The 23,688-nt window shown below is 44.0% G+C and overlaps 1 protein-coding gene across 1 annotated transcript; it reads right to left on the bottom strand.

Moving 5' to 3' along the window:
• Positions 1–1,397: 1,397 nt before the first annotated feature.
• epn3 (epsin 3) lies at positions 1,398–22,672 on the bottom strand. Its single transcript, NM_001005693.1, is given in 10 exon segments — positions 1,398–2,522; positions 2,879–3,097; positions 3,188–3,238; positions 5,739–5,921; positions 6,939–7,089; positions 7,295–7,408; positions 7,696–7,779; positions 8,222–8,343; positions 8,672–9,280; positions 22,295–22,672. Coding segments are annotated over 9 exon segments (1,812 nt in total). The 5' UTR covers positions 9,183–9,280; positions 22,295–22,672; the 3' UTR covers positions 1,398–2,145.
• Between the last annotated feature and the right edge of the window lie 1,016 nt (positions 22,673–23,688).

The following is a 23,688-nucleotide window of genomic DNA, read 5'->3' as shown; positions in this document are numbered from 1 at the left end:
CAGATGTAGGTATCATGTGGGTTTTTCTTTCACAATAAAAGCCATGCATGGAGCACACCCACAATCATAGCTTAACAAAAAGAAAGAAATACAGATGTAGGTTTAGGTGCATGTAGTGTATTACATTCTCTGTGACAGGAAAGAGATGAAGGGAATTTGAGAGGGGGGCTTATTCATTCATGTTTAGCAAGGTAATTCAGTTTACGATATCTATTACAGTTCAGTTGACACATTTAACATATTTAAGGCTCTTATTCCATGAGCATTAATATGACATTGGTTCTCCCTTTGTGCTACATCAGCCTCTGGGAAGGATTTCTATCAAATTTTGGAACATTATTGGTGGGATTTGATTCCATTGAGCCACAAGAGCATAAGTGAGGATGCACCTTCTTTTTGGGCATTCAGTTCTGGTTTGCAGTCTAGATTTTAATTCATTTCAAATATGTTCTTCCAGTCCCAAACCCCAGATCTCCTTTAGACTGCCATATGACTAAAAGACTCTATAGACTCTATAAGTCTCCGTTGTCTGCTGGTAAACTAAAGGAATCATGGGATGCTGATGGACAGATGTTTTGTTATTTATTTGAATATACAACTTTTCACACTTGCTAATCTGTTTTCCCCATTCTTTAGGATCTTGTGTGTGGATCAGTAACTGCTATTGGCCAGAAGTGTCAGGTACATACCAAATCATAATATTGTGATGCCATGCATTCTGTTCATTATGTCCAGCCACTAAATGGCTTTCATTGTAGGTGATGGTGGCTTAGTCTAAACATCAGTTGGGGTGATATTTGAGGAGAATAGGGGCCCAGGGATGGAATGTTAGCAAAGTCAGAATTCATGGCTTTTCCATCTGCTGACGTGAACAGATTTTTTCAAGGCCTCTCCTACTGCCAGTGTCAGTGACTGGTAGTTCCATTTATACACTTTGTAAAGCTTTAACAAGATATTGTTATATAGTTTGAGCTAATTCTAGATATATGTACAGTTTTCTGACCACCAATGTTTTCACCATGATGTGCTGAACCGTCCAACCGCCCAGGGTCTAAAAATTTTTGACCCACATCCCACACTGAACCAACCCACATCCAACCTTGCCCACCTTGCCACTTCAGTATATCAACCTGCATCTGCTGCCCCACTAGTGGGGCTTGCAACAGCATGGAAAGGTCAGGGGGCAACCAAGTGGCAACAAACTCAGGCCACCACGTACCCAATACCTGCCATTAGGGGAAATTAGTCCCATGCATTACTAACACAGGTCCCAGACAGACAGCAGGTTGGCACTGCAGGGCCCATCAGGATTTTTCCTGATGTCCTGTTGGCCCTGCCTGACCATGTGGCAATTACATTAGGTAACAATTATTTATTATATATAATGCTGGCAGCACTTTGTCCACACAAAATCAATACTTTTATTATTCCAGTTAATACTATATATCTTCAGATTTCCCCTTTGTTACCTGTGTAGTGTATTTGCTTTGGATCTTTACATAGAAGAACTTAATAATAAGAAGGCCTAATTTTGTCCATACAGTAGCACCTCATATACCACCTGTACCGCTGCCTCTGCTTGTGACAGAACTCATTGCTAGACCCAAAATAGAACAGAACACAAAAGAATCCACGTCATCATGTTTCTTTAAAACCCTCATTGTGAGAAGGCATCCACCTTATCTAATTGCTATGTAAATGAGATGTGCTAATTGCCAGTGTAACATGACAGTTTCAGGATATATCTTCCAGCTGAAGGAGGCATTTGAATAATTCTTCTCCTGACTCAGCAATAATATTAATGAATCCTGGCACCAGGAGCCAATAGGCAGGTAAGGATAGCGTGCCCACGTTTTATAGACCAGAGGCATTTACTGCTGCCTGGCACAGATCCAGATTCATAATAATTACCCATTAGAAAGGGCAGCAAAGACCATCTAATTGGTGAACGAAAATAAGTAAAAATAAAGCCATTATTTCTTTTAAATCCACTTCCTTCTTGGTTTGCAAGTTCTAATTAGGCAGGTATGTTAAGTTTTACCACCGCAACAAGTGGCCAAAAGTTCATTGTACTGTATAATGGTCTGTATACCCACAATCATTCATCCCAGCCAACAGAAGTGATCTGCAATGCATGAATGGTGATCACAGGAAAGGATTGTTCCCACCCTGGGAAAATTGTGGCTGTATTGGTGGTGGTAGAGTGATGGGCACTTGGTGTAGAGCTGGCACTTGATGGAGTGGGACACTCAGTGAGGGAGGAATTCCCAATGCAGCTGGATGGCCATACAGTGGCATCAGAAGCTGGTTAGAAGTTGGCATAACAAAGCCAGGCCCTGTAGAGAAAGCTGGTAAGGTGTTCGGTATGGGTCCCATAGAGATGGCTGGCATGGTAGAAACATTCTGCACTGGTATTAGTGGTGCGGCTGCACCTGGCTCTGGGGAGGTGGTTCTCATCTGGTTTAGAGAGAGTTTCTGCTCTCCAAGTTGGGATAGGTTGTTAGGAGCTGGGGCGTTGCGCCCTAAAGAGAGAAGCAGAACACAAAAATATAATGAGATTTAATACCCTGTCTCCATACAATTAAACACTAATGCATGTAAACAAACCTCTAGGGGTATATTCATCATGCTGTGTAAAATGTGGAGTGAAGCATTACCAGTAATGTTGCCCAGGGCAACCAATCAGCAATTAGATTTCAACAATAGGAAAACCAAACCAAAGCATCTGATTGGCTGCTATGTGCAACATCACCGGTAATGTTTTACTCCACTCTTTACACAACATGATAAGTAGATACAGATGGAGCCACTATGACTTGTGTATGTGGCACACACTGCCTTTTCCCCACTGGTCGCGGGGCTGATCCCAGAGACTCACCAGAAGCAAAGGGGTTCCTGTTCTTGGCACTAAAACCTGCGCCAGGGATCAGACTATCCAGATTGACAAGCGACCGTGCAGCTGGGTCTAAAAAGGACTCTGGGGTACGGCACCGAGTATTGGCCTTGTCATCATCAAGGGAGTCTTCAAGAGCCTTTAAATCAAGGCTGTCTGGGTTTGACTTTGTGGTAGATACTACTTCTCCAAAGAGATCTAGTTCTGCAGCAGAAAGAAATAGAATTAAGCAAGTTAATATGCAAGGAACCAACAACATATGGATTTCTAAGACATTTATCCAATCCTCCTTACCAAAAGGGGATTCAGGCATTGAGGAAGACTTGAAGGTGTTGCCATCAGGGCCTACAAGGAGAAAATTGACATGAAATATAAAAACTCTTGCATGGTATCAAATAAATTTAATAGACAGTATTTGAGTAGATAGGTAGGTAAGAAAGTGTAGTGGAGTATATAGGATTTATCTAATATGGACTCTTGTAGATTGACCCTATAGGTGTGGTCAAGTCTCAACTCTACCAACCCAGTGGTTGTCAGACTTTTTTAGTTTAAGTAACCCTTGAAGGTCAGGGACTCCTTAGCTCAGGAGTGGGCAAACTTTTAGGCTCAGGGGCCACATTGACTTTTAAAATTTGACAGACGGGCCGGGCCAGCGCTTACATGTAGTCTTGACTCCAAGTCTCGCGTGATGAGACTTGCGGAGTCGGAACAGAGCGAGACACACCAATCCTCGGTGGGCCAGATTAAAACGACCAACGGGCCGTAGTTTGCCCACCCCTGCCTTAGCTCATAACAAATATTGGAGACCACTGGTCAATAACTTATTGTTCCAAATCTCACCCTGTGACCTTCTAATAAGGCTTTTTTTGTGTATTTAGAATAGCAAATAGGCATTCTCCCCAAATCTTCATCATCTTAATAGCCCTTCAATCTAAACTGCCTTGCCTTGACCACTGGCCATAGCAGGGTGTCAGGGCCACAGTTTGGGAAGCACTGCTCTAGCCCATGGCTTCCAATCAGCAAGCAGTTAATCTACTGCTGTTTCTGGGGTAACCTTCCTGTGAAAACCTTGACAAAAGCCAGATAAACTAAAAAAATATAGCAACCCATTGTTATCCCCTGTGACTGAACAATCTGACGTCTATGGGGGGAGTCACACTGTGACAGCTGGATGGCTTTGCATTACGATACAGTTTCTGCTGTGTTTTGTAAACTGTAACAAATGTTCCTTGGGTAAAATCACTTGTCCGAGAGAAGCAAAATTTAACAGTAACTGGTAAAAGCGAAGGAAGCATTTTAACATGTTTTTATCATAATCTGATCCACCAGAGGGCGCTGCTACAATGAAGCATTAATGGCACAATAAACAATATAGCTGCTCAGAAATACATAGTTACATAGTTACATAGGGTTGAAAAAAGACCATTGTCCATCAAGTTCAACCCATCCGAGTAAACCCAGCACACAACCTATACTAACCAATCTATACACTCACATACATAAACTATATATATATATATACAACCAGTAATTCTAACTGTAGATATTAGTATCACAATAGCCTTGGATATTCTGCTTGTTCAAAAACTCATCCAGGCCCCTCTTATAGGCATTAACAGAATCTGCCATTACCACATCACTAGGAAGGGCATTCCCCAACCTCACTGCCCTCCCCGTGAGGAACCCCCGACGCTGCTTCAAATGGAAGCTCTGTTCCTCTAATCTAAAGGGGTGACCTCTGGTGCACTGATTGTTTTTATGGGAAAAAAGAACATCCCCCATCTGCCTATAATCCCCTCTAATGTACTTTAACCCTTCCATCCCCTTTACCAGTTTAGTTGCAGTCTCTGCACTCTCTCCAGCTCATTAATATCCTTCTTAAGGACTGGAGCCCAAAACTGCCCCCCATACTCAAGGTGAGGCCTTACCAGGGACCTATAAAGCGGCAAAAATATGTTCTCATCCCTTGAGTCAATGCCCTTTTTTATACAAGACAGCACTTTATTTGCTGTAATAGCCACAGAATAACTTACAACTCTTCTTGAATATAAAACCTTACTTATAAATGGAGTATGTTCTTCCTTTAAAGGAGGGGGGAGTTGTACTCATCAAACCATGGCCTCCTTTTCCTGGCAGCTGAAGCTTTGGCTTATGGCACAGGGCAGTGGGTTGTCTGGTAGCAGCAGCAAAGGGGTCAAACTAATACCTTGAGTGACTCCTTCATTCACCTTTTAGCTAATTTTGCTCTTTCTCAGCTTCCTTGTGTGTAAGTTAAACCTCTGCTTAACAGAACCATAATCAGGCACAGTGCTAATGTGCAAACATGCTAATTATTAGTAAACAGAAGTGTAATTAAGAGTCTGTCAATTAATGGTGGCAATTATTCACAGAACAAATTGCACGTTGCAAAAGTAGTACCTAGAGTTCTCCGTTCACTACACTGCATTTCTTTAAGGCTAACGGCACCCAGGGCTTATTCTGTGCCGGATGAATTATCTAAATCAGCCACTGCTGGATGGGATTTTGGACTGGGAAGCACCAGTGCCAGTATGCCACATGTGACATTCAAAGCCAGTGGTGGTCCCACGTTCTTCCCACCAGCTGAAATAGCCTGGCAGCAAAGCATACGCCTTGGTGCCCTGGAGTGCCTTGGTGCTTTAGGCTTTACTGAGGCCTTTTCCCTCAAGTTCTAGACAAACATAAAGCTGAGACACACAGAGCATTGTGTTTGCTTGTCTCCATCTTCGCTCTTAATACTAGTAAATCAAAAGCCCCCTATGGGACCTGCATGGAGCAGTGGCAGATGGACCTCAGAGCCAAGCAAGTCACATAAAAAACTACTCACTTGGAAGACTGTCCCCCCATGGATCAGAAGCAGGACTCTTCACTACAATCGTTGGTTTCTTTAAACCTGCCGATGATTCAGAGCCAAAAATGATGCTTTGGCTTGTCTGATCCTCTCGAAGCTGGGTGCTAAGTGAAGGGGTATCCCAAGGAAGTGAGGAAGAACCTGTAGCTGAAGCTCCATCTAAAAGCAAGAAACCAGCAGCATTGTTAGGTAAAACCATTTACTCGTGGGTAATATCAACTAGCAGACAGCCACCATTTCCTTGAGCACCAAAGCTGCTTAGCCAGGCTCTGTTCATTGGCCACCACATGCCTCCAGGGTCCCCCAGAAATCACAGAATCTGCTTCTCTATGTCAGCAGTTTTAAGTCACTTTCTGCTCAAGCAGCCAACCACACCCCAACTCTTACTGAAATTGACCCTCTGGCTGGTCTTCTGTGAGTATTTAGGAAAGTAAAAAGGCATTTGCCCCAGACTTTAATCTAACTGGCCTTCGGGCTGAGGGCCCTCCTAACTGGCCCTCACCCCCCAAAAACACGGGTGGCCAGCCTCACAGTTTAGGAACTACTGCTCTATAGTTATGCCCCTGAAAGCGTTATTATAGAGTGCCCAGGTGGTAATACTTGAAAAATGGCTTCCTGAGGGCTTGCTATAGTGCCATCTCAATGACCTTTGAGAATGTTTGGATACTGTGGAAGCTATAGTCCATACACGTTTTATATGGCCTATAGAAATCAATGCATGGGTCTTATCCAGTGACATCTGTAATTAGTGGTTCTTTGGGAACCTCACCATAACAACTTGCAAGACATTTTGCTAACAGTTGGGTAAGACCCATATTTTCTTCTCAATCACCAAATCCATGGGGTTTTTTGGTCATAACACACTAGGAATAACCTTTAGGCTTGATGATCTGGAGATACAATGAGATTATTATAGCCCATGTACAGTCTGTAATCTTTGGGCAGTTTACTCCTTTTTTAAGACTGAAAAGAAAACTAGTTTCCGGGAACTCTTATCTTGAATACACACGTTATTCACCTGATTCTGTGAAGGTCAAAGGCAATGGCAACACTGTACTGTAATAGTATTCTACAGTTTTGATTCTATAAATTTGGTTGGGTGTCTTCCTGCACTCATTTTAGAGCCGTCGGATCATGGCTCAGGGCTGGATGTATCTGCACATTGTAACCACTTACTTGCTGTTGTTGCCCAAGTTGGATATAAGGACCCAAATGAAGCTGATCTTGTTGGGCCATTATTTGGAGTCAGCAAAGAGACAGAATTCCATGGGTCTGTAGAGGCTGATGGTGCAGGACCAAATACATCGACCAGATCCAAAAGATGTGTCTAGGGAAAAATATGTAGAGCACAGGGATTTTAAACCTATGTGTACAAGAAATACCAAACTATGGGAGCATAAGGATTCCCCAATGCTAAGCCCAATTCAGTTGTAAGTTGGGTGTTGGTTGTCCTTCTCTTCCTGCTAGTCATGCTTAGGCTTTTGTATTGGAAGCAGAACGATATCTCTTTTTCCCAACCTGGAATGTCTTACCTCAGATTTCTCTGGTTTCCTCACTGCTTCCAATTCGTGATATTCACTAGATGGTTGGAATTGGTTCAGAGCCTTCTCAAGCAAGGATTTCTCACCTTGAGCCAATCTAATTTGCTTTGAAAAAAAAAAACATAGGTGGGGAGGTGTGGTTATTATAAAAGTGGGAGCACTTTAGGCTGTAGGATTCATTTGGAGCTCCTTAGCCATTATGGAAAGCCAAACACTGATACCACCAACCCCGCTGTGCCACTTTGCATTTAGAGACAGGGTGGTAGTGGTAGTGGTTGGGGAGGTAGTTAATATTAGTTACATTTATGGAGGAATTTCTATTTACTTAATTGTAGGTCTTACTTGCAATACTGAATGTCTAATATTCTTGCACTTAAAAAAGGGATGAGTACCTTTTCATATTCTTCTTTACTCTGGTTTAAAGCTGCTTGAATCTGCTGCTCTTCTTCTTCATCCGGGGCTGAAGGAACCTTCTTCTGCAATAACAAAGAGATTCTGTTACTTCTTGTATTTAGGAAGGTTGCTAAACATCTATTTATATTCAGACATACAAAAGTCAAGTCTGATGTGGACAGTTTTTAGCATTTAGAAGAGCAAGAAATCTTCTAATATCCAACGAAGTAGAGCTAAAGGTTATTACTAGAGTATATTTTACCCTCCCATTATGTGTAAGACCTAAGGAAGACTCTCATAAACTCTCGTTTTTCGGTGTACACCTTTGTACTTCCTCCAGAACCAGACAATTATGTAATTAAGGAGTTATTATTTATAGTTATGGGTGGTGGATATAATTCCCAGTGGGTGTAACTTGGAAGTAGTAATGAACTACAGGATACAGGGATTTCAAAGCATGGTCATGGGCTTTGTCAAGATCCAAGAAAAATGCAAGCTTCAGCAGTATGCTACACGGGCTATTACCTTCTCAGCTTCTTCCCGGCTCATCGCAAGTGCAAGCTGAAGCTGAAGTTCTTCCTCACCACTGCTCTGGGGTCTGGCTTGTTCTAAATCCGGTGAGAGGTCTGAACAAGTGCCGGAAGCAGCTGTATAGAAAATATTATGGGCATGTGATGCATGTGATGAGAATAGACTATACACAAGGATCCACAAGGAATCAAGAGCTTACAATCATTTAGGGAGAAGGAAAGAAAACTGTAAAACCAATGGAAGTAGATGTAGGTGTGCAGTGCATCTACCTTGGATTTCTACCTTTAACATGTAGCTCCTTATAAGGCTGGTGAAAAGGATAATGACAACCCAGAGGCATGATTGGGAACAGGAAGGTCTCATCATAATTTTCAGCAGTCTTCTAAGGAACCACTCTCTAAAGTAGACCGTAGAGGTCAATGCATGGGCTGAGACAGATCATACCTTGACTAAAGCTTATCTTTCGGGTGCTAATGGCATTGACCCCTTGTGATATCCTCCTCCTCGTGTTCTTCGCTTGTATTCTCTCTTGTTTCAGTCTTTCCTCATCTTTCAGCAAGGAGACAATTTGCTTCGCCTTTTCCCGCACATTGATACCTTGATCCTTTCCATCGCGATCTAGAAACTGAAAGTCCTTCAGTGTCTGTACAGAGTGGATATTCTCATTGCATTCCTCTACCACCTTCTTCGACCCATTCTTTATAAGATAATCCAGGAGGGTGAGAGCTTTGTACACGTGGCGCCAGTTCTTCCCACTGTCGTTCAGCCTCTTCCAAATCATAATCATTACCTCGGGGAAGGCTTCGGCGTGGTGCGTCATGAGAGAAATCTCAGACATGAGGGACGTAGATGGACCCCATGGGTCATTGGAAGTGGCTTCTCGAACCTTGACTTCTGCTTCCGAGTAATTGTGTACGATGTTCTTTACTTGACGCCGTATGGATGATGTGGCCATGATGGATTTTTTTTTGATAGAAGTAGGAATGCAGAACCGAATATAATGGGTCTGTACACCAAACCCCACCCAAATCCTTTAGTTCTTTTTTTAGATGTCTGTAAAAGAAATACGTGGAATTTGAATCTTAAATAAATATTGAAAAGGCAGAACTCTACCATCTATATCTCCTGCTTCCCCTCCCATAGGGTCTGTTTGCTCTATAGTTACGCCCCTGAAAGATGGGTAAATGGGCAGGGCCTATAATGAGGTATTCTTATATACAGTGATATACTTTGCTTTATTTATTCAGTTACACCACACGCCACAGTCATCTAAAATACTGGGTATGGGGAGTTCCTCATATCTAAGGTTATTTTGCCATCCATTCCATTATACCATATGCCACTTCAAAAGAGAATAATGAGGTGGTAGGCTGAGCAGTAAGAATTATATCTAGTAGAGAGGACTAGAGGAAAAATATTCTAAAAAAAAAAAGAAAACATTTGGGAGGAATTACCATGTAATGGTGGCCATACACGGGCTGATTCTAGCTGCCAAAATCGTTCCCTTAGACCAGGGGTGGGCAAACTATGGCCCGCTGGCCTTTTCCAAATCCGATCCGCTGAGTCGTGCCCCCTTAAAAGAATGATGGCCCCTGATTGGTTGCGCCCTGTGTGTGCGTGTGACGTCAGCACGCACGGGGCACAATCATATAAAGGATGCAGCGTGGAGCTGTGGTAAGAAGCAGGGAGAGGATGGAGCGAGCCGCGCGTAGCAGGGGGGGGGGAGATGGAGGATGCTGGGGAGGAGCTTGGGAATGGAGCTGGAGGATGTTGGGGGTTTGTGCACTGATGCGCGTCTCCTGCTCCTCTGGCGAGCGAAGGTACTCGCACATCCTTTTATAGACCGGCGCGCGCACGACGTCATCGCGCTGGTGAGAATTTCCTGATTCGTGTTTTGACCCTTGCCTGACTTTGACCTTGCTGTTTGCCGCCTGTACTGACCATCTGCCTGATACTGACTACGTTTTCCGGAATTACGATTTTGTACCTCGCTGCCTGTTCGGTTTGACCTCGGCCTGTTCATATCGTCTCTCCTCCCCAAATCCTGCATAACGCTAGGTTCCCTTGCTTGCTCAGAACATCTGCCCTGGTCCTCTCATAATAAGTCCTGGCGGCACCCGAGTAGCGGAGGGCTCCTCCCGAAGTGAAAGGTGGCTGTGCAGAAGAGTGAGCTCAGACCGGGACCTTGGCTTTTGTTCTGAGTTTTGGGATACCGTGCGTGACAGGGTTGAGCTGGAGGGAGCTGAAAGATGCTGGGAGGGAGCTGGAGGATGCTGGGGGTGGAGCTGGAGGATGCTGGGGGTGGAGCTGGAGGATGCTGGGGGTGGAGCTGGAGGATGCTGGGAGGGAGCTGGAGGATGCTGGGGGGGAGCTGGAGGATGCTGGGAGGGAGCTGGAGGATGCTGGGAGGGAGCTGGAGGATGCTGGGGGGGAGCTGGAGGATGCTGGGGTGGGGAGCTGGAGAATGCTGGGAGGGAGCTGGAGGATGCTGGGGGGAGCTGGAGGATGCTGGGAGGAAGCTGGAGGATGCTGGGAGGGAGCTGGAGGATGCTGGGGGGGGAGCTGGAGGATGCTGGGGTGGGGAGCTGGAGAATGCTGTGTGGGATGCTGGGGGGAGCTGAGAGGCCCCGTGATTTGTGACACTGTCCTGGTCCGGCCCTTCGATAAATCAATGTGGCCCCTGAGCCAAAAAGTTTGCCCACCCCTGCCTTAGACCAATTCGGCAGATTATCGGCCCGTGTAGGGGAAACAATGACTGGCCTGGCCTGAAATCGGCAGGTTAAAAAATTCAGTCAGATCGGGGACCGCATCGGCTCAAACTGACTACTGCTATTCCCCCGATATTGCTTACCTGTAGGGAGAAGATCTTTATGTGTATGGGCACCTTAAGATGTAAAACATCCTTGACAAAATGCACCAAAATTCCAACTTAAACACACCTTAGCCATCTTAGAATGTGTCACTGTATAACTTAAACAGGCCACACCCCCAAACATATGATGGTGTATACAGATACAGGTTGCAGCATGTTAGGTGGGCCACGGCATTCTGAGGAAACATCTAACATCTGCAATATGAGCCTTTAAATATCTGTTGCCTGGGGGCCCACAGTTTTCATTGGAAACAGGTGGGGTTCCAAAATGGTTTCTTATATCAGGGATGCTAGTAACTTTTAGTTTTAGCTAACTGCAAATCTTTCAGCTGTAATATTGCAATATATGAAGAAAGTATAAACTGATTTTACTCTGGACCCAGTAACCCTAGTTATATCACTGGCTGTCTAATCCCTATAATCCTCTTGTGATTCATAATTTTCAGCTTTTTTGGTGCAGGCACCATTGGAGGTCCAGTGTTTGGTTATTGCCCCCTTAACTCATATCAAGATAACAGATATAGAAGAGTATTGGTGTAACAGACATTCCAAGAATATGTAGGGTGAAAAACAACTGTTCATTCAGATCTCACCCCAACTGACCTTCACGCTGGGCTTCCTGGGGCATCTAGGACAACCAATAGGCATTGTCTCCAAATCTCAAATTATCTTTCAGGATGCTACCTCATAAACATATATACAGGTATGGGACCTGTTATCCAGAAAGCTCTGAATTACAGAAGGCCATCTCCAATAGACTCCATTAAAAGTAAATAATTCTACTTTATAAAAAATTATTTCCTTTTTCTCTGTAATAACAAAACTGCACCTTGTACTTGATCCCAACTAAGATATAATTACCCCTTATTGGGGACAGAACAGCCCTATTGGGTTTATTTAATGGTTAAATGATTCCCTTTTCTCTGTAATAATAAAACAGTACCTGTACTTGATCCCAACTAAGATATAATTACCCCTTATTGGGGCAGAACAGCCCTATTGGGTTTATTTAATGGTTAAATGATTCCCTTTTCTCTGTAATAATAAAACAGTACCTGTACTTGATCCCAACTAAGATATAATTACCCCTTATTGGGGCAGAACAGCCCTATTGGGTTTATTTAATGGTTAAATGATTCCCTTTTCTCTGTAATAATAAAACAGTACCTGTACTTGATCCCAACTAAGATATAATTACCCCTTATTGGGGCAGAACAGCCCTATTGGGTTTATTTAATGGTTAAATGATTCCCTTTTCTCTGTAATAATAAAACAGTACCTGTACTTGATCCCAACTAAGATATAATTACCCCTTATTGGGGCAGAACAGCCCTATTGGGTTTATTTAATGGTTAAATGATTCCCTTTTCTCTGTAATAATAAAACAGTACCTGTACTTGATCCCAACTAAGATATAATTACCCCTTATTGGGGCAGAACAGCCCTATTGGGTTTATTTAATGGTTAAATGATTCCCTTTTCTCTGTAATAATAAAACAGTACCTGTACTTGATCCCAACTAAGATATAATTACCCCTTATTGGGGCAGAACAGCCCTATTGGGTTTATTTAATGGTTAAATGATTCCCTTTTCTCTGTAATAATAAACAGTACCTGTACTTGATCCCAACTAAGATATAATTACCCCTTATTGGGGCAGAACAGCCCTATTGGGTTTATTTAATGGTTAAATGATTCCCTTTTCTCTGTAATAATAAAACAGTACCTGTACTTGATCCCAACTAAGATATAATTACCCCTTATTGGGGGCAGAACAGCCCTATTGGGTTTATTTAATGGTTAAATGATTTCCTTTTCTCTGTAATAATAAAACAGTACCTGTACTTGATCCCAACTAAGATATAATTACCCCTTATTGGGGGCAGAACAGCCCTATTGGGTTTATTTCATGGTTAAATGATTCCCTTTTCTCTGTAATAATAAAACAGTACCTGTACTTGATCCCAACTAAGATATAATTACCCCTTATTGGGGGCAGAACAGCCCTATTGGGTTTATTTAATGTTTATTGAAGACAAGAACTAGCAATTAAAAAAGTTACTCCCTGTGTGTATATAATATGGGGGTTACACTGTGCCTATATATTATACATTATAATGTTTAAATCATTTTTTAGTAGACTATGGAGATACAAATAAAGGAAAGATCCCTTATCAAGAAAACCCCAGGTCCCGAGAATTCTGGATAACAGGTCCCATACCTGTATATATAGGCTGCTGTTGCTAGGGGTATAGAATACATTATTTTAAAAATGATATTTTTTATATTTTTTGAGATATTTCATTTTTTATCTGTGAATGTCCTCAATAGAGTAATTTTTTCCCCTGCTGCAAGCTACTCACTCCTGCTGCAAGGCCAAATCGAAGAGCATTAACAAACTGGGTGTATTTATCTTTGTCTTTTGCAGATTTTCATTTGAAAAAAAAAAAAAATCAGTCAGGCCACACGTCAATGACCAAAGATTCTGACCACTGTTTTCTATATATAGAGCCGCACCCCGGGTATCCAGGGCCTGGCACTGAGCTTAATTAGCAGGTGAGTCACGGCAGATCCACCTGTTTCTGTTTGCATTAATGCATCCCATGCTAATACTCACACTCACCTGCGCTTTCTGTCTCATCAGCACACACACACATATATATATATATACAATCACATGCATGGGCAGGGTTCACCTCTCCTTGGGTGTGCACACCCTGCAATCACTTAGAGCATGGATTTCCCCAAGCTTTCTGTAATTTGGATCTCCATACCTTAAGTCTACTAAAAAAATCAATAAAGCATTATTTAAACCCGATAAGATTGTGTTGCATCCAATAAGGATTATTTATATCTTAGTTGGGATCAAGTACAGGTACTGTTTTATTATTACAGAGAAAAGGGGATCATTTAACCATTAAATAAACCCAATAGGGCTGTTCTGCCCCCAATAAGGGGTAATTATATCTTAGTTGGGATCAAGTACAGGTACTGTTTTATTATTACAGAGAAAAGGGAATCATTTAAGCATTAAATAAACCCAATAGGGCTGTTCTGCCCCCAATAAGGGGTAATTATATCTTAGTTGGGATCAAGTACAGGTACTGTTTTATTATTACAGAGAAAAGGGAATCATTTAACCATTAAATAAACCCAATAGGGCTGTTCTGCCCCAATAAGGGGTAATTATATCTTAGTTGGGATCAAGTACAGGTACTGTTTTATTATTACAGAGAAAAGGGAATCATTTAAGCATTAAATAAACCCAATAGGGCTGTTCTGCCCCCAATAAGGGGTAATTATATCTTAGTTGGGATCAAGTACAGGTACTGTTTTATTATTACAGAGAAAAGGGAATCATTTAACCATTAAATAAACCCAATAGGGCTGTTCTGCCCCAATAAGGGGTAATTATATCTTAGTTGGGATCAAGTACAGGTACTGTTTTATTATTACAGAGAAAAGGGAATCATTTAACCATTAAATAAACCCAATAGGGCTGTTCTGGCCCCAATAAGGGGTAATTATATCTTAGTTGGGATCAAGTACAGTTACTGTTTTATTATTACAGAGAAAAGGGAATCATTTAACCATTAAATAAACCCAATAGGGCTGTTCTGCCCCCAATAAGGGGTAATTATATCTTAGTTGGGATCAAGTACAGGTACTGTTTTATTATTACAGAGAAAAGGGAATCATTTAACCATTAAATAAACCCAATAGGGCTGTTCTGCCCCCAATAAGGGGTAATTATATCTTAGTTGGGATCAAGTACAGGTACTGTTTTATTATTACAGAGAAAAGGGGATCATTTAACCATTAAATAAACCCAATAGGGCTGTTCTGCCCCCAATAAGGGGTAATTATATCTTAGTTGGGATCAAGTACAGGTACTGTTTTATTACTACAGAGAAAAAGGAAATCCGTTTTAAAATTCTGAATTATTTGATTAAAATAGAGTCTATGGGAGACGGGCTTTCCATAATTCGGAGCTTTATGGATAACGGGTTTCCGGATAAGGGATCCCATGCCTGTATATAAAGAAACAATGGACCAGTTTAGGGACGGTGCGGAATGTGGGTCAATTTTTTGTTGACCTGCATATCATTATAACAGAAGATGGTGTTGCCATATAGGTTGCACTACAAATTCGATAACTTTAACCTAAGGTTACTATCAGTCCCCGGTTCAGGGGGACAGATCCATTTTAGATTCCCTGTCCCCATGGAAAACTGACCCTGGCAAGTGCCCCTGCCTCTGAAAGCTGTCGCCGGCTGTCCCCGTTCCCCCCTCCAGCCAATCATTGCTATTCCAGGACAGCAGGAGGGGAGGAGTGATCTTTTGTCACCTGACTCCCTTTGCTCCTCCCGCATTTTCAAAACTTCCCATGCCAGCTTTTCTGTTGCTGAAGGAAGAAATATGTATAAAATGAATTAGGTGCTTTTCTGGGAAATATATTGAGATTAAAATATTTGGCTGTGATATTAACTGGGTGTATGACAATGGGGGAGTGGTCAAACAGTGGGCGTGGCATAATTTTGCACAGCACGCTTTGTGCATCACAGCCCCTTCCTGGAAATCTGGTAACTTTACTTTAACCCTAAACAAATCAAGGGTCCCTCTGTGGGCAGTTTAGCATGAAACATGGCGGTAACTTCAGGTTAAGCATCTGTCACACCCAGGAGTTTATTGTTTTTTTACAGCCACATACAGGGCCGCAATCAGAAATCAAAACAGCCCCTCACAACAACATTTTCTGGGCCCCCCCTCCTCCCATTCCCTGCCCCCCAATGGCCCCTCCCATCAGTACAAATGATACACAGACATTGGTAGCCAGGGCCCCCTAAAACATTGGTAGCCAGCATCCCCCCATCATCCTCCAGTTACCCCCCCACCTCCCGCGTCCTCCAGCTCCCCCCCCCCACAGCATCATCCAGCTCCTCCCCCTCAGCATCCTCCAGCTCCCCCCTACAGCATCCTCCAGCTCACCCCCCCAGCATCCTCCAGCTCCTCCCCCTACAGCATCATCCAACTCCCCCCCAAAGCATCCTCCAGCCCCCACCCCCAGCGACTTCTTCTGGCTCCCCTGCGTCTTCCTCAAGCCAGCATCCCCCCATCATCCTCCAGTTACCCCACACCTCCCGCGTTCTCCAGCTCCCCCCCACAGCATCCTCCAGCTCCTCCCCCTCAGCATCCTCCAGCTCTTCCCCCTCAGCATCCTCCAGCGACTTCCTCCAGCTCCGCTGCGGCTTCCTCAAGCTCCCCCCCCCAGCGACTTCCTCCATCTCCCATGGGGTGCAACCAATCAAATTTCTCGCTGCCCATCAATGACAGGGCCTGTAGTTCTTTAAAGGGGGCCAGTATTAAAAAAAACAGTATCACGGCTGGGCCCCCTTTAAAGCGTCGATATCGTCCGGGCCTGGGACAACTATCCCCCCTGTGCCCCCCTGATGGCAGCCTTGGCCACAGATAATATTAAAAGGACACTATGATCCTTATCTCCAGCAGTCCCTTCCAACACTACTAGTTTGATCACATGATGTGCCGGGGCCCACTTGACCCCCATAGCAGTACCTCAGATTGCAATTGCACTAAATACAAGGAAACTATAATAAAGAACTATAATAAAGAAATAGAAATAAGAGGGCACAATTCCATTAGAGTCTATAAATGACATTTCCTCATGTCGGATAGTGAAGGAAATGTATAACATACAAAAAAAGAACCGTATAAAGCGGTGAAACCCCATGTTTAAACTGCACTGCCGCTCCATTAGTGTTATCAGGCATTCCACAATGCAGTGTGGGGCACGTGAGCCGGACAGATTAGTACGAGAGGCGGTGGAATATTTGGGCAGATATCTTTATTATATTCATGGCAGTGCTTAATGTAAGGTTGGAGCCACAGGGAGATAAGGGATTGGACGGGAGCCCGGGCTGAAACGACCCCAAAGACCTTGAGCAAAGCTTGGTCATAGGGAGAAGCTGGCGCGGGAAGCTGGGCACATTCGCCGGGGGCAGTTTGAAAACAGCATTGGCCCTTGGCCTCAGACACATGAAGGGCTCAGGAAGAAATGACCATGTTAGTTATATGAATTACGTTGTTTAATTACAGTAAAATATGTTTGGTATTTACATTAGGGGTGTCACATCTGCTGAACCACACGGGAATGTGTCATTATATACATTATTATGCTTTTTCTTCTCTGAAGCTGCCAGTTTCAGTCTTGCATGAGACTCAATTGTTTCTGGGCTGGCTGCAGGCATCTGTATTACATCCTATTCATTTCTAGTGCTATGATCCCCTTAACTAGAGGTAAACAGGGGACATGACCTAGCAATCTGGTGACTGAGGTTTGATGACACAGGTACAGACATTTATTGCCAGTAGTGATCTGTGCCGCTGTGACAGAATGCTCTGTTATACAGATAGCTAGAATCTCAGCCATAAAGCAGGGCAGGACTGCTGCTTACAATGGGGGGATCAGATAGGATCTGTGCCACTGTGACAGAATGCTCTGTTATACAGATAGCTAGAATCTCAGCCATAAAGCAGGGCAGGACTGCTGCTTACAATGAGGGATCAGATAGGATCTGTGCCACTGTGACAGAATGCTCTGTTATACAGATAGCTAGAATCTCAGCCATAAAGCAGGGCAGGACTGCTGCTTACAATGGGGGGGATCAGATAGGATCTGTGCCACTGTGACAGAATGCTCTGTTATACAGATAGCTAGAATCTCAGCCATAAAGCAGGGCAGGACTGCTGCTTACAATGGGGGGGATCAGATAGGATCTGTGCCACTGTGACAGAATGCTCTGTTATACAGATAGCTAGAATCTCAGCCATAAAGCAGGGCAGGACTGCTGCTTACAATGGGGGGATCAGATAGGATCTGTGCCACTGTGACAGAATGCTCTGTTATACAGATAGCTAGAATCTCAGCCATAAAGCAGGGCAGGACTGCTGCTTACAATGGGGGGGGGATCAGATAGGATCTGTGCCACTGTGACAGAATGCTCTGTTATACAGATAGCTAGAATCTCAGCCATAAAGCAGGGCAGGACTGCTGCTTACAACTACGACAGAACCCCATACATCCAGTTAGTGCTCTACCATCCTTATGAGAACAGTTTCATAACATAAAGCCCGCATATGGCAGCCTCACACTAGAGGACCTTTATACACAGAGGGACAGATAAGGAGGTAACACAGTGAGGTGAGCACAGGAGTGAGATTGCCTGCCCGCACCTTGCACTTACAGATATGGCTAAAGCTGATATGGCTGTATTATCCCAGTAAACCTGCCCATAACACACTGATATAATTGTTTCGTACGATTTTCGGACTGTGTGTGGGCTCTGACTTATGGCCCCAATAATTTTGGATAAGGATAAAATCTGTGTATGTATTGTGTATCTGACGATATCCTTGGGGGGCCTACAGAGTATTTCCGGGACGTCACTTTCATACGATTTTATGTTCATCCTCCGATTTGTTATTTTTAGGGCTTTATCCTACAATATCAATCTGAATGTTAGTTGTAGATCGTTGCGTTTAAACGCATGATAGATATCCGAATGCCGTCGAAAGAAGAGTAAAATCTGAACGTGTATGGCCGGCTTAACTGGAATCAATAAAATGTGAGCTTGATAAAGGGCAAACAGCAGTTATTCCCTGATTCCATGCAACTCTGCTGAACTGCAACTCCCAGAATGCCTCCGACAGCCAACGTAACGCCGTAGACTAACCAACCCAATTGCCAGACATCACCAGATGCTGGCGTTCACACCCCCACCTTCTCCACTGCCACACCAAGGGTGGAATTGTATTTATAGCCCTGAACTGACGGTACAGGAAGTATATACATACTGTATAATGAGAGGCGCATTGTCCCTATAAGGAACAACTCTGACGTGTATCCACTGTAGTGCCTTATTCTGCCCAGTAAGCCCACAAACACACACACCTATGTACTTACCTACATACCACTCTGCACAGGGCAGCATATGGACTGCGACTCAGACAAAAATGACACTAAAATTGATATCAGGGTAAGATATTGTAGCTGGCTGGGTTTCAAGCAGATCAAGACAACACTGCACTTGGTAATTGCACAGGGTAGTATTATAACCTAAAACCTGAGTATAAAGGGCCTGAAGGTAGTTCCGACTCATGCACATTCTCTCTATATTTATGATGAGGTAAGTAAGAAGCTGGACAGTGGGGATGCAGTTGATATAATCTATTTGGATTTTGCCAAAGCATTTGATACCGTTCCCCACAAACGACTGCTTTCTAAGCTAAGGTCTATTGGTCTTAGTGAAGTCGTTTGCACATGGATAGAAAACTGGCTACAGGATCGGGTACAGAGGGTGGTTGTTAATGGCACATTCTCTACTTGGAGTAAGGTTCTCAGTGGGGTCCCTCAGGGTTCTGTACTGGGTCCACTTTTGTTTAATTTGTTCATAAATGACTTAGGGGAGGGTATTATGAGTAATGTATCAGTGTTTGCAGATGACACAAAACTCTGCAGACCAGTCAATTCTATCCAGGATGTGACATCCCTGCAACAGGATCTTGACCAACTGGCAATCTGGGCAGCTAAGTGGCAGATGAGATTTAATGTGGATAAATGTAAGGTCATGCACCTGGGATGTAAAAACATGCAAGCCCCGTATACCCTTAATGGGACTGCACTAGGCAAATCCATAATGGAGAAGGACCTTGGAGTCCTTGTAGATAATAAACTTGGCTGTAGCAAGCAATGCCAGGCAACAGCTGCAAGGGCAAACAAGGTTTTGAGCTGTATTAAAAGGGGTATAGATTCACGGGAGGAGGGGGTTATTCTTCCCCTTTACAGAGCACTGGTAAGGCCCCATCTAGAATATGCTGTTCAGTTTTGGTCTCCAGTGCTCAAACGGGACATTACTGAGTTAGAGAGGGTCCAGAGAAGGGCAACTAAGCTGGTAAAGGGTATGGAAAGTCTCAGTTATGAAGAAAGACTGGCCAAGTTGGGTCTGTTTACGCTGGAGAAGAGGCGCTTAAGAGGTGACATGATAACTATGTATAAATATATAAGGGGATCATATAATAACCTTTCTAATGTTTTATTTACCAGTAGGTCCTTCCAACGGACACGAGGGCACCCACTCCGTTTAGAAGAAGGGAGGTTCCATTTAAATATTCGGAAAGGATTTTTTACAGTGAGAGCTGTGAAGTTGTGGAATTCCCTCCCCGAATCAGTCGTACTGGCTGATACATTATATAGCTTTAAGAAGGGGCTGGATGGATTCTTAGCAAGTGAGGGAATACAGGGTTATGGGAGATAGCTCTTAGTACAAGTGAGGGAATACAGGGGTATGGGAGATAGCTCTCAGTACAAGTGAGGGAATACAGGGGTAGGGGAGATAGCTCTCAGTACAAGGGAGGGAATACAGGGGTAGGGGAGATAGCTCTCAGTACAAGTGAGGGAATACAGGGGTATGGGAGATAGCTCTTAGTACAAGTGAGGGAATACAGGGGTATGGGAGATAGCTCTCAGTACAAGTGAGGGAATACAGGGGTAGGGGAGATAGCTCTCAGTACAAGTGAGGGAATACAGGGGTAGGGGAGATAGCTCTCAGTACAAGTGAGGGAATACAGGGGTAGGGGAGATAGCTCTCAGTACAAGTGAGGGAATACGGGGGTAGGGGAGATAGCTCTCAGTACAAGTGAGGGAATACAGGGGTATGGGAGATAGCTCTCAGTACAAGTGAGGGAATACAGGGGTAGGGGAGATAGCTCTCAGTACAAGTGAGGGAATACAGGGGTATGGGAGATAGCTCTCAGTACAAGTGAGGGAATACAGGGGTATGGGAGATAGCTCTCAGTACAAGTGAGGGAATACAGGGGTAGGGGAGATAGCTCTCAGTACAAGTGAGGGAATACAGGGGTATGGGAGATAGCTCTCAGTACAAGTGAGGGAATACAGGGGTAGGGGAGATAGCTCTCAGTACAAGTGAGGGAATACAGGGGTATGGGAGATAGCTCTCAGTACAAGTGAGGGAATACAGGGGTAGGGGGGATAGCTCTCAGTACAAGTGAGGGAATACAGGGGTAGGGGAGATAGCTCTCAGTACAAGTGAGGGAATACAGGGGTAGGGGAGATAGCTCTCAGTACAAGTGAGGGAATACAGGGGTAGGGGGGATAGCTCTCAGTACAAGTGAGGGAATACAGGGGTATGGGAGATAGCTCTCAGTACAAGTGAGGGAATACAGGGTTATGGGAGATAGCTCTTAGTACTAGTTGATCCAGGGGCTGGTCCGATTGCCATCTTGGAGTCAGGAAGGAATTTTTTCCCCTCTGAGGCAAATTAGAGAGGTTTCAGATGGGGTTTTTTGCCTTCCTCTGGATCAACTTGTAGTTAGGCAGGTTAGGTATAGGCATTATGGTTGAACTTGATGGACGTATGTCTTTTTTCAACCCAACTTACTATGTTACTATGTTACTATGTTACTATGTACAGAACATTCCCCAAGGTGGGGATTATAAAAGATTTAATAAGTTTAATAAAAATCAAAGCACACAGAGGACGTAGGGTAGGCACTAGAGCAGGGATCCCCAACCTTTCTTACTCATGAGCCACAGTTAAATGTAAAAAGACTTGGAGAGCAACACAAGCACCATAAAAGTTCATGGAGGTGCCAAATAAGGGCTGTGATTGGCTATTAGGCAGCCTCTATGCACACTATCAGCTTACAGGGGCTTTATTTGGTAGGAAATCTTGTTTTTATTCAACCAAAACTTGCCCCCAAGTCAGGAATTCAAAAATAACTCCCTGGTTTGGGGGCACTGAGAGCAACACCCAAGGGGTTGGGGAGCAACATGTTGCCCTGAGCCACTGGTTGGGGATCACTGCACTAGAGGATACCTAAGTCCCAAAAAGCAATGATCAGTGATAGTAGCCCTACATACACAGCACAATAGCCTGGAATCCTTGGCCATGAGAATAGGGAAATGCCCAATTACAGCACGAATGCAGGATGCCCAAACACGCAGCGTGGATAAAAGTGCCCACTTAGTACCACACACACACTCAGTTCCAGCAGCCATTAAAGCACCATTAAACCCATTCAGAACCACCTTCCAGATACCAGAACCTCAAACCCAGTTTCCCAAGTTCCGAAGCAGCCCTCTCACTATCTGTACTCACACAGAACAGTTCCTCTTCCGTCTTCTTCTTCTTCTTCACCGCAGGGAGCAGCTGTTTAATAAATCTATCTGACTCAACCACGCAATGTCATGTTCAGATACGTCGGTATCGGAGGAACCAAATATGTGTGTGTATAGGAACGGAGCCGGCCCGGATAGGAGAGCTCAGCTCTGCATCTGTAGGTGTAGGTAGGTTGTAGGGATGAAGAGCTGAAAGCAGTTTAGATATAGAAACAGCCCAGCTTTCTGAATGTTGCTCTATTGCCCGTGCCAGTCTTGCCTTGCCGCTGCCAGTCTCACTCTCACCGCACCTCTCCGTTAATCGTCGGTGTCCTTAAGATGTTTTCTCAGTCTGTCCCTGCGACCGTGTCCCTGTCAGTCTCCATGCCTTTCTGTCACTCACTTTCCCGGCCTCTGTGTTTCGTTCTGTCACTCTGACAGTAAGTTGCACAGCCTGTTAGGCAGGACACACCAAAGGAATTCGGCATTTGCTTAACCCCTTCCCGGAACGAGGCGGTGAATGAGTTTCAGGTACAAAAGGAGGGCAAAGCAACAAGGAAAGCCCTATGGGGAGCTCAGATAAGGCATAGAAAGACATTTAAGGTGTAGGCGAGGACAAAGGGGAAAAGGATCTAAAGTCTGCAGCCCTCTAGGTGATGTTGAACTACAATCCCAAGGGAACTGTAGTGCAACAACTGTCGGAGGGCTGTAAGATCCACCTGTTTTGTGAATCAAATTGAAGCTGCAATTCCCATCAGGTGAGGAATGCATCTCTGCAGCCCCCTACCAAAGAAATTTGCTAAGCTGATCAATTGATACATGTTGGCCAGGCTGTCAGAAAGGCCCAATTGCTGATTTGGCATGAAGAGTCTAAAGGTAGGCATACACTGTAAGATTTGCTCGTTTAGCGGTCGCCAGGCGAGTGGATCTTCTCCTGATATGCCCACCTACAGGTGGACCCAAGGCCGAATGACTGAATTAATACAGCAGGCATAGGCGCCGTTGGTTCGGGGACTGCAGGGGAGCTGATGCAGACCCCGATCAAACCTGCCCAATCAAAATCTGTCCAATTTTAGGGCAGATGTCGGTCAGGAAGGCCTGTCGTTATATAACCTGCTGAATCGGTCTAAAGGACCGATAGCAGCAGCTGAAATCGGACCCTGTATGGCCCACGGCCACCTTAAGTCAGCAGCATTTATTGTATATGTATATCTCCTGCCATAAAGCAACACAGCACTGTTGTTGTGTGCCAGAAAGTTTATAGAAATAGTGACATGAGCAAGACCACAAAGTAACCTTTTCTCTTCTATTTTTATCTGTATATATATATATATATATATATATATATATATATATGTATGAATATATACTGTATATACAATATGTCCAGTTGTT

This window comes from Xenopus tropicalis, chromosome 10 (genome assembly GCF_000004195.4).
Source record: "Xenopus tropicalis strain Nigerian chromosome 10, UCB_Xtro_10.0, whole genome shotgun sequence".
Taxonomy (NCBI): Eukaryota; Metazoa; Chordata; class Amphibia; order Anura; family Pipidae; genus Xenopus; species Xenopus tropicalis.
The sequence above is the reverse complement of the archived record's forward strand: the minus strand, read 5'-3'. Positions and strand labels throughout refer to the sequence as shown.